The sequence below is a fragment of the Spermophilus citellus genome (assembly GCF_964194105.1).
Source record: "Spermophilus citellus genome assembly, chromosome: 19".
NCBI lineage: Eukaryota > Metazoa > Chordata > Mammalia > Rodentia > Sciuridae > Spermophilus > Spermophilus citellus.
Genome location: NC_138201.1, coordinates 12,926,485 through 12,939,694, shown reverse-complemented (window position 1 = coordinate 12,939,694; position 13,210 = coordinate 12,926,485). Strand labels below are relative to the sequence as shown.

The window sequence follows — 13,210 nt, the reverse complement described above, 5'->3', positions numbered from 1 at the left end:
AATTTGGTCTAATATAAGTGGTTTCCAGCTATTGGTTTACTAACCAGAAGCATCAGAATTAGTGGAACACTTGTTAAAAGCAAAATCCTCCAGTCCTACTTTCTAATCTACTGAATCATTTGGGACATGATGACCAAGAATATACATTTTTAAGCAAGTGCCCAGTCATGGCTCTCGAACCTCTTAATTCAAGAAATGTTTACCTGTCAAAGGAAAGGATCTATTAAAATGTTTCAAATTTATCCCTGATTAAAAAGAAAGCATTTGGTTTCTAAGTTTAATAAGGAAATGTCTTTTGGATCATCTTAACCTCCACTCATTCACATGTGAATGACACAAATAGATGCATGTGTCAGGTCTCTAAACTCATAGGGCACTGAAATTAAAAGAGAAACAGATTAAAGTAATAGACACATAAAATGCATTGGTAATTACATATAATTGTGAAAATAATGTGGGGGAAAAAAAACAACAACAATGGGGCTTGACACTAAGATGCTAATAAGGAGACCTGACTGAGACTGGAGATTAGGAACATCTCCACTAAGAAAATGTCATGGAAGCTGAGACTGAAGGATGAGGAGGAATTTTCCAGGCTGTGAGTAGGTGAGAAATTATTCCAGGTACAGTGAGAAGCATCTGTGATAGTCCCAAAGCTTAGACAGGACATCTGTAGTCCTGAGGAACTGTAAGAAGATCCACGTGTTTAAAGTGGCTGAGTGGTCCAAGACGAAGCTGAGAGACTGCCGTAGCCAAATGTGCCAATGTGATGGTCAATTTTATGTGTCCCCTTGGCAAGGTCATGGTGCTCAGATATATGGTCAGACATTACTCTGCTGTTTATTTGAGGGTGTTTTGAACTGATGTTAACATTTAAATAGGTGAATAATTAGAATAAATTGCCTTTCTTAATGTGGGTGAACCTTATCTAATGCACTGAAGACTCAGTAATACAAAAGATGGATACCTCTGGAGCCCAGAGGGAGTTCTTCCAGAGGAGAGTCTTCGGACTCAAATTGGAATATCAGCCCTTTCCTGGATCTGTAGTTGGAGGCCCACCATAAAGGTTTTAGACTTGTCAATCTTCATAATACTTGAGCCAAGACCTCTCTTGAGATAGAGATAAATAGATACATCTGTATATCTATCCTTATATGTACACATCCTATGGTTTCTATTTCTCTGGAGAACCCTAACTACACAGCAAATATTGGAAAATTTCTAGCAAGAAGAGAGAGAGACAGAGACAGAGAGGGAACTTATAGTACAAAACACCTTAAATATTATGAACACTTAAGATGTATTGATGATTACTATTTATTATCACATTAATTTTGAGCTTTGTTTTTGGATTTTCACAATAGAATTCAGGTCCTTGCAAGGAACAGAGGGAGCAAGAAATGAACCAAACCTTAGGTCTGCCCAAAATGGTCCATAAGCTTCCATGTTCTATCATGGAACTTCTAAGCTAAGAAAAAGTCAGTATTCTGATTACTTTTAAATGCTGGGTAGAAAAGGAAAGGACTCATGAGAGTGAACAGACATTTAACAATCATCTCTACCATAAACAAATTCACACAATAAGATACCTATGACATTTTCCCTTGTTCTAAGGTGTTTCACTAGTTCAAAGCAATTCATTCAGTTATCTATCCATCTATGTGCCTGCTAATTTGTCCTTTAAGTAAACATTCATTGCATGCCCATGATTTCATTCAAGGCATATGACCCTAACCAGAGGTGTAATTATTATTATTATTTTGAGGGGTTCTGGGGATTGAACTCAGGGGTTCTTAACCACTGAGTCACCTCTCCATCTCTTTCTATTTTTTATTTTGAGATAGGGTCTCACTAAGTTGTTTAGGGCCTCACTAAGTTACAATCCTCCTGCCTCAGCCTCTCCCTGAGTCAGTAGGATTACAGGTATGTAGTACCACACCCAACACCAGAGGTATAATTATAAAATCATGAGCCTACAGATGGTGGTTGAAGTCACAGGCATGGGAAAGATTTCTTACAGAAAAAAGCCAGCATCAAGGATAAACCCAAAGAGAACACAGACATTGAAGGAAAAGGAGCATAAGCTAAAGATGGAAATTCACACAGAGTGATCAGAAAATTAGGAGAACAAAAAAGATATACCTTTAAATAAGAAAGAATGGCTCAGCAAAATTAAGTCAGAAGACAGAGTAATTTCATAGAACTGGACTCAAGAGGTTAGTGGCAGGTGCCCAGTAGCATCTCAGCATAGGGGTAGAAATAAAGCCTCATCACCTTAGGTTGAAAAGTGAAGGGTAGTACTAAGCAATAAGTGTCATCTGATGTCATGTACTTTAGGCATCTGGCTAAGAAAACAAACAGAAAGCATGAGCAACAGAACAGTGTGAGTCAGAGAATTGATGGTATGAGATGGGAATGAGCACATTTGCAGACTGAGTGGAAGATGGTAGTCTAGAGGGAGATATTGGAAATGCAGGAAAGAGAAAGCAGAAGTCAATAGCCACTCAGATCAAGGGCACAGAAGCAGAGATAAATAAGCTTTGCAGATAAGGTGCACCTCTTCCTCAAGTACTTAAGTTGCTGCTTTTATCAATAATTTCTTTTATCAATATTTTGTTCCTTTTATTTCAAGTTGTATTTCAAGTTTGTCTTTCCATTTTTTTCATTGTAGGGCATATAAGTTGTTTCTGGTTTTAACTATCATCAGAATGGCTAGAATGAGCATCTGTGTACAGATTCTTCTTTTTAATGTGTCTTCATTTCTTTAGCATAAATAACCATGAGTGGGATTGTAGAAAAGGAAATTTCTTGATTAATGAATAGTTATTGAACAGTTTTTTTTAATTAATGAGTAGTTACTGAACAGCCACTGTTCATAATACAGTTTTAACTGCCTAGGAATAAAAGAATTATCCTTAAGTTGAATAGGATGCAGAGAGGGCTTCAACATGAACTAGGAGAGATGGAAATTTCCACACTAAAGAACAGGGTAAGGGAAGGGGCTCTCAGGGGAAGTGTTGACTGGTCACTATATTTTAGAACATATCACCACAATTAGAGCAGTTTCATGCCCCAGAGAAATTCCCTTCTGCCTTTAGTGAAATTATTCCATGATTGCTAAAATTCTTTCATTGCCAATCCTATAATAAATTCCATTTGCAATGACCAATCTGAAATCAAGCAAAATAAGACAAAAACCAAAAAAAAAAAAAAAAATACCAGCTTTCATGGATATTTTTGTTCACCACTGTATCCAAAGATTAGTATACAGTACACAGCTAATAAATGCCTGGTGAAGCAGTATGCACATATGGTGGAGCTAAAGGGCAAGAGGGTAGTAATGGAAGTTGTTAATGCTGTAGCAAATGAGATCAGGTACATTCAAATCTGTTTTGTGTTGTAAAATTATGGTTCTGGAACAGCAGGAAATCCATTTCTCATCTGGTACTGCTTTGCATGATGCCTTTCTCACCTCTGGCCATGGAGAGCCAGTAGTGGCAACTGTTGTCCAAATCTAACAACTCAGTAGTAGGTATTAACTGAGGAAGCCATTACTCTTGTTACTTTGTGCCTGGAGACCACCCCCCATGGAGGAGAACAAAACCAAGAAACCAGTAAACTGCTTGCAGGAAGGACAGCCACAAAACAAGTCTTAAAATGATGGTTCCCAAGCTTTGTCCCAAGCCAGAAATCAGAACTGTCAAAACCTGAACACCTTGTTAGTAGGTGTTGAGTTTTCTATGAACTTCAGAGAATAAAGCAAAGTTGTTCAGGAAGTGCAAGGGAAGGCATCCGGAACTGTCTGATCTCACTTCCAAACCGGATCAAACAGGAGACTTTCGATTCTCCCTTGATTTTAAAAATAGGAAAAGGACCCAGGAAGCCAATTTATCTAAAATCAACCACATCTGTTTTGAAATCTGCTTCTTAGTCTTTATTTTTGACTAAGACAACATCCATTTGGGCACATTACCAGGAGAAACATGGTGTGCTGAGAATAGCTAATGAATAGCCTTAAGTTTGTGAAGGAATAAGTAGGCTGACTAATGTGAAATGAATGCCAATCGCCTGTCTTACTTGGCTCAGCCTGCTCTAAAACTGGGAATACTAGACATTGAGAAAGCACAGAGAGAGGGCATTTGCCAACAATATCAGTGGACACATTATTAGACTACAGTATAGTGACCACCATGACCATGGCTCTGGGAGTAGCACACAGGATATAACTTGTACAGATAAGAGGATTCAATGTGTAAAACCTTACAGAAAAGAACAACTTGTATATAATGAAAGTTTTTCATAGAGTATATTTATGAATCTTTATGTAGAATGAAATTGACCAAATTATGTTGTTAGATTGTGTGCAAGTACAAATATGTAATAACTAATTCCACTATTATGTATAGTTATAATGCACTAATAAAATACATCAAAAAGAATATATTTATATGTATAAAAGTATATATACTAGATATTATATATACACACATATGTATATAGCATTATATATATCATATTTAACATATGAAAAAAACCTGACGAAAACAATATATATATATAGTTTTAGTCAGGTTTAGCCTTTTTTTTTTTTTTTTGGTCTCTGTGACTAAAAGACCTGATAAGAAAGAACAACATGGAGGAGAGGAAGTTTATCTAGGGCTCATAATTTCAGAAGGTCAGTCCATAGATGGTTGTATGGGCCAAGGTGAAGCAAGACATCATGGTAGAAGGTAGTGGCAGAGGAAAGCAATTCAGGACATGGCAATCAGGAAGCAGAGAGAGCCAACTCTGCTCACCAAGAACAAAATATAAATCCCAAAGTCACAACCCCAGTGATCCACCTTCTCCAGTCACACCCTAGCTTTACCTACATTTAATGCCCAGTTAATCTATATTAGTGGATTAATCCAGTTAAGGCTCTCATAACACAATCATTTCACCTCTAAACTTTCTTGCATGGTCTCATATATGAGCTTTTGGGGGACATCTCACATCTAAACCATAACACACATATATTTCTGAGTATCACTATATGGTTTCTGATTTCACTGCTAAGGGAAGCAATCACTCCCCAGCTGGGTCAACTGTCACCACTACTTCTCTGTGTCAGAAATGGATAGCACAGAGGTAGTTACCATTACACGTAGCTGTTACTGAGAAAGGACCACTGGGCCAGGAAGGACAGGTACAAGGCACTCTGGTTTCTAGATAAGACCGAACAACCAGCTGATGCTGATAGAAAAATGAACAGAAGGAACATATGTCACTTAAAAACCAAAGTTGTTCAAAAGCAGGTGAGTCAGCTGGAAGTCAACAATGAAGACATATTGTGGAACGTCAGGACAACAACATGAGGAAGGGAACCCAGGTCCCCAATCCATCACTTGGCAAAGGGCTGTCTCCAAGAAAAACAGGTGGATTTTTGCATCCATGAGAAACCATCTCCTGTGCTACACTGTTGAAATGGAGGCACATGTTTGTCACCATTCTCTTCTCCACTCTTCTGCACACAAGCACCTCACTTATTTCTGTCTGTACTCATTATTCCCCATTTCTTACACCTACAGGGATCAGGAAACACTTTCTGCAAATGGCTGGACAGTAAATATTTTAGGCTCTGAGGGCCCCTCAAAGACCTCTGTTGCATATTCTACTTTTTAAAATTTTTTTTTTTAGTTGTAGATGGACACAATATCTCCATTTTTATTTATTCATTTCTTAATGGGGTACTGAGGATTGAACCCAGGGCCTCACATGTGCAAGGCAAGCGTTCTATCACTGAGCTACAACCACAGCCCTGTTGCATATTCTATTTTATGTTTTAAATAAAACTTTAAAAATGAAGAAAAAATTTGTTGAGTGTCATTCAAACACAGATTATGAGTTATATTTGGCCTGCAGACCATAGTTTGCCAACCCATTACCAAGAATATTGTAATTAGACTAAAATTTTATTATAAACTATAGTACCCACTATATCCAGTAACAGAGATATTTGAATCTATATTTTGTAATTTATTTAGCTTTTTTAGCTCTCTACTTAGAGTTTAGGCTCTTCTGTAGGTTGGTAATGCTCACTTCTCTTCTTGCTACCACTGTAAATTAAATCCATCTGCTCCTTCCCCACTTCATACTTCTCTGTCTCCTGCATCTCTTCTCTACATGACTTTTCTCAATCCTCGTGCCCAAATACAACAGGAAGTACAAGCCCTGTGAGCCAAGGCCCATCCTGCTTTTTTCCCCCTCAATAAAACTTCACCAGGAATCTCTGATTCTTCCAGGCTCACCTTTCATATGAGTTTCTGAAAGAGGACTCTTTAATTCCATTCATCAGCACTTACTGGTATTCTTGGATATCAACTCTCAGTGGTAGTATTCAGTACCCATGCCCATGCCATCTCCCTCGACCTTTACAGACTTATGAGGAACTAGAAAGCAAACAGGTGATGATAACGTAAACTTAAGTGCTGTCAGAAGGAATCAGAGTGTGCAATGTAAAGCACGCAGAGTATTCAGTAGTCCTCCTGATGCATAATTTCACTTTCCTCAGTTTCAGTTACCTGCAGTCATGGCTGCCCATGAAAATTTATAAACAATTCATAAGTTTTAAATTGCACACTGTTCTGCATTGCATGATGAAATCTTACACCATCCTGTGTAAGACATGAACCATCCCTTTGTCCAGCATTTCCAAGGTCCCATGGGAGACATGAACCATCCCTTTGTCTAGCACTTCCGTGTCTCTCTATTAGACGCTTGGTAACTATCTTGTTTCTCAGATTGGTGGTGGTGGTATTACAGAGTTTGTGGTCAAGTAGCCCCTCATTTTCCTCAATTTGCCCCAAAGCACAAATTTTCCTGCAGTACATTGGTATAATTGTTTTCTTTTTTTATTTCTGTTTTTTGTAGTACTATGGATTGAACCCAGGGCCTTTGCATGCTAGGCAAACACTCTATCGCTGGGCTACAGCCTCAGCCCCTTGTAGCATTTTATTTTGAGGAAGGATCTGCCTAAATTGCCCAGGCTTAGCCTTGAACTTATGAATTTCTTGCTTCAGCCTCCCAAATGGCTGGGATTACATGCATGTACCATCACATCTGGCCACTGTTTTATTTTCTTATAGATTATTATTAATATTTCCTTATTATGCCTAATTTATATTAAATTTAATCATACTTATGAATGATTAGGAGAAAAGATAGTACATGTGGGTTTCAGGCATCATTTCAGGCATTCATTTGGAGTCTCTGAGACTCTTCCCTTTGGATATTAAGGGAGACCATTGTATCTTTTTTTGTTGTTGTTGTTGATGGACATTGATTTTGTTTATTTATATGCAGTACTGAGATTAGAACTCAGGGCTTCACACATGCCAGGCAAGCGCTCTACCACTGAAACCCCAGCCAGAGACTATTTTTTTTATTGATTATTTAAAGCATTACATAGCTCATGATATATCATCTTTCATACATTTGACTCAAATTGTGTTTTGAACTCCCATTTTCACCCCAAATACAGATTGCAGAATCACATCTGTTACATATTCACATTTTTACATAATGTCATATTAGTGACTGTTGTATTCTGCTACCTTTCCTATCCCCTACTATCCCCCCTCCCCTCCCCTCCCCTCCCATCTTCCCTCTCTACCTCCCCTGCTGTTGTTCAATTCTCTCCCTTTTTTTCCGAGACTATTATATTTTGCAGACATTTTTGTTTTTGTTTTTGAAGGCACATCTTGTTATTAGCTGAATAAGATTGTGTGTGTGTGTGTGTGTGTGTGTGTGTGTGTGTTTTCTCCCCTCTGGCAGTGGGATGGACTATTTCAAAACATATTCAGTTGATTCAGATATAGAATTTAAATTAAATCATTTGTTAATTGCTACCTACATATATGAAAGTCAACATCTAGATGCTCAGGCAAACTGGAAAACAAAGAAAACATTATTTATAATTTTACTAGTTCTAAGAGAAGTTTGAAGTTGCTAACAATAGAAGACTAATTAATTAATACCAGACTCATTAAAATAAAAATAGAAAACTAATACAGTACAAGGAAGATGATAATTATACCATAAACATGGGCATATAGTAGTTATTACAATGACATTCAATGTATCTTTCAACCACCCAGTAACCAATATGAAAATATCCAACAGAGATTAACAGATACATAGATACAATTGTTTAATAAAATAAGGGGAATCAACTAACCAGAAAATTCAATTTTTGTGAGTAGATGATTATTGTTACAAATAACTGTGTCCTGGCCTTACTGGTTTTAATAAACAACCAGGATGGATGCTGGGATGATTAGTACAAATGAGATTTTTTTCCTGGCACTGAAATTTAAACCAAATGTCTTGCCTCAATGATTATACAAGGAAAAATGAAATGTTCATGCATAACAACTTTTTAATCAACTTTTGAAAAACAGTGGAACTTCAACCTACAGCCGGTGCTTCCATGGCTGAAGTACGAAGGAAAAGAGGCACTAGACATATGTGCCAAGCATTCAATTTTATTGATTTAAATTGGCACAAGGTTTCAACAGAAGAAAAACCAAAACATGACTTGAAATGTGGGTATTTATGTAGTGCATTACAATACTTTTCTTAAATGTCAATAGATAGAGGAAGGGTTTTGGCAGGAGCTGAGCTGTCATTGAAGAGTCAGCTCACTGTGGAAGGACTGGAGAGCAATCTTTATCTTTTACCACATCTGCACTAGAGCAGCTAGATTTGCCCATCGCGAGGCTGAAATTTTGATAGGAACATTAAAGATCTCACTTTGTATTTTTGTTTAAACAGAAGGTCATAACTTCTCCATTTCCAGATGCGTTAGAGCAAGGATGAAAGTGACCTCATAGCACAATTTGCTTAAGTTTTACAGGTAAGGTATTTGGATCTTGTCCTACCTATTTAAGTCGAGGCACAGTTTGTAGACTTTGAAGGGCAGATATTCCCAGGTGGCTATGTAGACTACAAGGCACTGGTTTTCATTGGTCGGCATGTACCTGAAACTCCTTGGGAGTTTGTTAAAACAAGTTGCTGGGCCCACTTCCAGAGTTTCTTAGTTATTGGGTGTGATATAAAAGCACCAAATATTTGCATGTTTCACAGAACCTCAGGTGATGCTATTTCTCTGGGGAATCACATCTTGACAGTTACTTCTATCATTTTGAATATTGTTCAATGAGTTCACCATCACTGATTAACTGCAAAACAGTCATAGAAATCTAATTACAATGTCTAAATAGAGTTATATAGTAGGGTATATTTGAAAATTGAGGAAAGCTGGCCAAAATAATCATTTTGGTTTGAGCAAAGATTTGACTGAGTTATTCTATGAGTTTTTTGGGTTTGGGTTTTTTTTGGGGGGCAGGGTGGTACCAGAGATTAAACTCAAGGGCACTCAACCACTGAGCTACATCCCCAGCCCTATTTTGTATTTTACTTAGAAACAGGGTCTCACTGAGGTACTTAGTGACCTACCATTGCTGAGGCTGGCTTTGAACTTGAAATCCTCGTCTCAGCCTCCCAAGCCACTAGGATTGCAGGCATGCACCACCGTGCCCAGCACTGTGAGGTTTTAAATTTGCTAACAGATTCACATGATGTCTAGAGGTAACAATAAATGCTACAACCAAGGCCACAGAAAGACATCAACACCCACTGGCAATGGAATCAGGATTAACAATTAGTTTTTTCAAACTCCCTGTGAAGGTGTCAAGGCCTATCTCATCAGATGTGAATATCATGGTATGAAAGTATAAGCTACTTTGTCCTTCTATTAGATGATAATTAAGGTATGGTGCTTATATTCATACAGATCAGGGTTTAAATTTTGGCTTCTGAACTTACTAAATATATTATATTTGGCAAGCCATTCTCACTTCCTAACCTCTAATCCCTTACCTGTATAATGAATGCTAGCAGTGTCTCTTAACTCATGTGACTTTTAAGGGAATGAAATTAACATACAAAAATATTCAGTATTGATGGGCATGGTGGCATATCCCAGTAATCCAAATAGCTTGGGAGGCTGAGGCACACACACACACACACACAAAATCAGTGTATGGTTGATACACAATAAGTACTCAGTGAAAGTTAGCCACTCATACTAATATTTCCTTCTCTTCTTATTATAATTACTATTATTGTCACTAGGTGAGCAGAGAGTCACAATAATAGCAATGCAAGCATGCAATGGAAATGGATCAACCACAGAGATGTCAAGGAAGCATAGAGCTGAATGAATAATGTAGGAGTTACATAGCTTGTGAAAGCAGAAACTATCTGAATATATAAATATTCATCAGAAGCAGATTGATTAAGTATATTAAAATTTGTGTGATGGAATATCATATGGTCATTAAAAATGATTATGTAGTTCTAAGTTGTTTATATGGAAAAATGGCAGGATGCATTTGGGGGAAAAGAAAGTAGTTTACAAAACAAAGAAAAAGATGCAGATCTGTGAGGAGAGAACAGAAAAAAATTATTTCTGAAAAGATCTATATACTGGGCCTCCACCGCAGCCGTTCGAGAGGAGCTGGGGGAGGACGGTGGCCCGCGAGGCTCGTCGCAGACAACGCTGCGGCGATGTCCGCGAGCCAGGCGAGTGCCGCGGCGGCAGCGGCGGGGCCTCGCGCACGGCAGGACGGCCTGGGTTTTGGCCTCCCCCCCCCTCCCCGGTTCCCTGGAAGCGGGCCGGTGGGCAGTGCGGGAGCGTCTCTCTACCCTTTAGCCTGAGCCAAGGGAGGCCAGGCAGCCCGGGTGGCTGGAGGGGGTCCGCTGCCCGAGAATGGGAATTCTCTTCACCAGGATATGGAGACTGTTCAATCACCAGGAGCACAAAGTTATCATTGTTGGATTGGATAATGCAGGAAAAACTACCATCCTTTACCAATTTTCTATGAATGAGGTTGTACATACATCCCCTACAATAGGAAGTAATGTAGAAGAGATAGTGATTAATAAAAAACGTTTCCTAATGTGGGATATTGGTGGCCAAGAGTCTCTTGGTTCTTCCTGGAATACTTCTTATACTAACACGGAGTTTGTAATAGTAGTTGTGGACAGTACAGACAGAGAGAGGATTTCTGTAACTAGAGAAGAACTCTACAAAATGTTAGCACATGAGGACCTAAGAAAAGCTGGATTACTGAGTTTTGCTAATAAACAAGACGTTAAAGAATGCATGAGTGTAGCAGAAATCTCCCAGTTTTTGAAGCTAACTTCTATTAAAGATCATCAGTGGCATATCCAGGCATGCTGTGCTCTTACTGGCGAGGGATTATGCCAAGGACTTGAATGGATGATGTCACGACTTAAGATTAGATGATCTCTACTGACCTCTTCTCATAGACTTTGTATAAACAAAGTGCTGGACTTTACCTGAAAGCTGCAAAAATTAATGGTTTAGATATATTTATAATAAACTGATTTCAATTTTTTTCTATAAGAAGAAAAATTAAGACCACTTATTTGAAAACAAGATGAAGTCTCATCTTCCAATTTGCTTTCTCATTAGTTCCTTCCAAAGTACTTTATTAAAGCTGTGATTGACATTTTTCTCAATGAATCCTCTCAGGACAATGTAGAGCCTGTGGTAAGTACAAAGGGAGAGGAAGATGTTTTGAACTTTAAGAGCTTTATTATCAGTATACCCCTCCCCAACGGAATGTTGTTCTCTTTTTGTTCCACTAAGTCAAAATACAAATCAGCACATATACTGTTTCCAATATTTTAAATGTCATGTTAGTTATGAAAAAAAAAGTATTTTACTTAAGGTTGTGTATGTATTATGTATATACCTCAAGTTCAAGTTAATGGCTTTGATTTGTGTTCTAAAGAAAAGCAAATAACGCAAAAATTAGTAATATCCTTAGTTATTGCCCTAATGAGATAAGTACTGGCATTGGTATTAAGTGCCATTTTATACTTTTCCTGTATGTTTTCTGTATTGTACTAATCAAATGTCCCCTCTCCCCCAATCATTGAGCTGCTCTTAAGAAAAAAAAAGATACAGGAAAAACTTGACATTGTATATCCATTTTTGTTGATCAGTAACAAACATAGAAATGTGTAATCCAACTAAGTGAAATATCTGTCAAATTTTTGGCTTACCCAGTTGACAGAATTGCACAGTGGAGTATTGATCAGATTAATCCTTGTATTGGTCTAAATTATTGAATAGATTATTAATCCACTTATAAATCAATCATAAATTGCGATTAAAACTATCAAGTGATTTCTTCTTAATTAAAATCTGTTGTGTGAAACATGTCTACCCAAAGAGGTAACATTCTATAAATATTATTAAACAATTAGCTAGAGTATTTTTTAGTATAAAAGTATATATGTCAAGCTGTTAAAATGAGAGTACAAGTAATGCATAAGAAATTTCTGAGCAACATTTGAAATTTTTTAATTTGCAGATTTCTTATTTCTTATTTCAGGATTTGGAATCCTTTTGAGTTTTTTTTTTTGTTGTTCTTAAGTTTTCTTTGATCTTTCACCTTGTAAATGCATTGTTTAACAATTAATAGTGGTAAATTTTTAATGCTGTTGGCTGGAAAACTGATTGGTGTATGAGATATTATTTGTACTAAGAAATAACTTGCCCCAAAATACCTTTTGTTTGCTTAGGTTTCTTTCTTTCTTTCTTTTTAATGTCTGAAAATTGAAGGTATTTTTGTCATAATTGTAAACAGAATTATCCTGTATTAAAATATATACTCTATTTGTGTATCTTTTATGCCCTGAAAATTTGAAGATTAATCCATACTGGCATGTTTTAGAACATTCGAATAAAGAAATTACTTTTAATACCAACCTTTTAAATTTCATGAAGATTTTGGTAGGAATAATAGTATATACTATAAGCATTGACAAAACTGAAAATTTCTTTCTATGAAATATAAAATGCTCAGTATCTAAATCCAAGTTGGGTGTGGTATATCAGTGTTAACTTTGGATGTTTTGTGTTTTATATTTATGTTGCAGTGTTCAAAATGCAAATATAACATTTAATATTTGTCATGCTTTTACAAAAGTGAATCCTAAATTACTAAGCTTTGTCCATATGTACTCATACTTTTGGAATTACTTGTTGTATATTAAAAATTCCCTTAAACCCCCCAAAAAAGGATCTATATACTGCAATGTTTATAGTATTTAGCACTGAAAAAAATAATTAGCA

General features: G+C 37.0%; 2 protein-coding genes across 3 annotated transcripts in view; one reads left to right on the top strand and one right to left on the bottom strand.

The window, feature by feature from the left end:
• Nucleotides 1-13,210, bottom strand: part of GRM7 (glutamate metabotropic receptor 7) — a gene marked incomplete at its 3' end in the record, with an annotated part of 844,437 nt that overhangs the window by 512,676 nt on the left and 318,551 nt on the right. The window lies entirely within an intron of this gene.
• LOC308638578 (ADP-ribosylation factor-like protein 5A) lies at nucleotides 10,780-12,031 on the top strand. Its single transcript, XM_081276156.1, has one exon. The coding sequence runs from the start codon at nucleotides 10,811-10,813 to the stop codon at nucleotides 11,348-11,350; it is 540 nt and encodes a 179-aa protein (XP_081132282.1). The 5' UTR covers nucleotides 10,780-10,810; the 3' UTR covers nucleotides 11,351-12,031.

What these genes read in the sequence shown, in the direction of transcription:
- LOC308638578 (XM_081276156.1), top strand. Translation starts at nt 10,811, where the DNA reads ATGGGAATTCTCTTCACCAGGATATGGAGACTGTTCAATCACCAGGAG.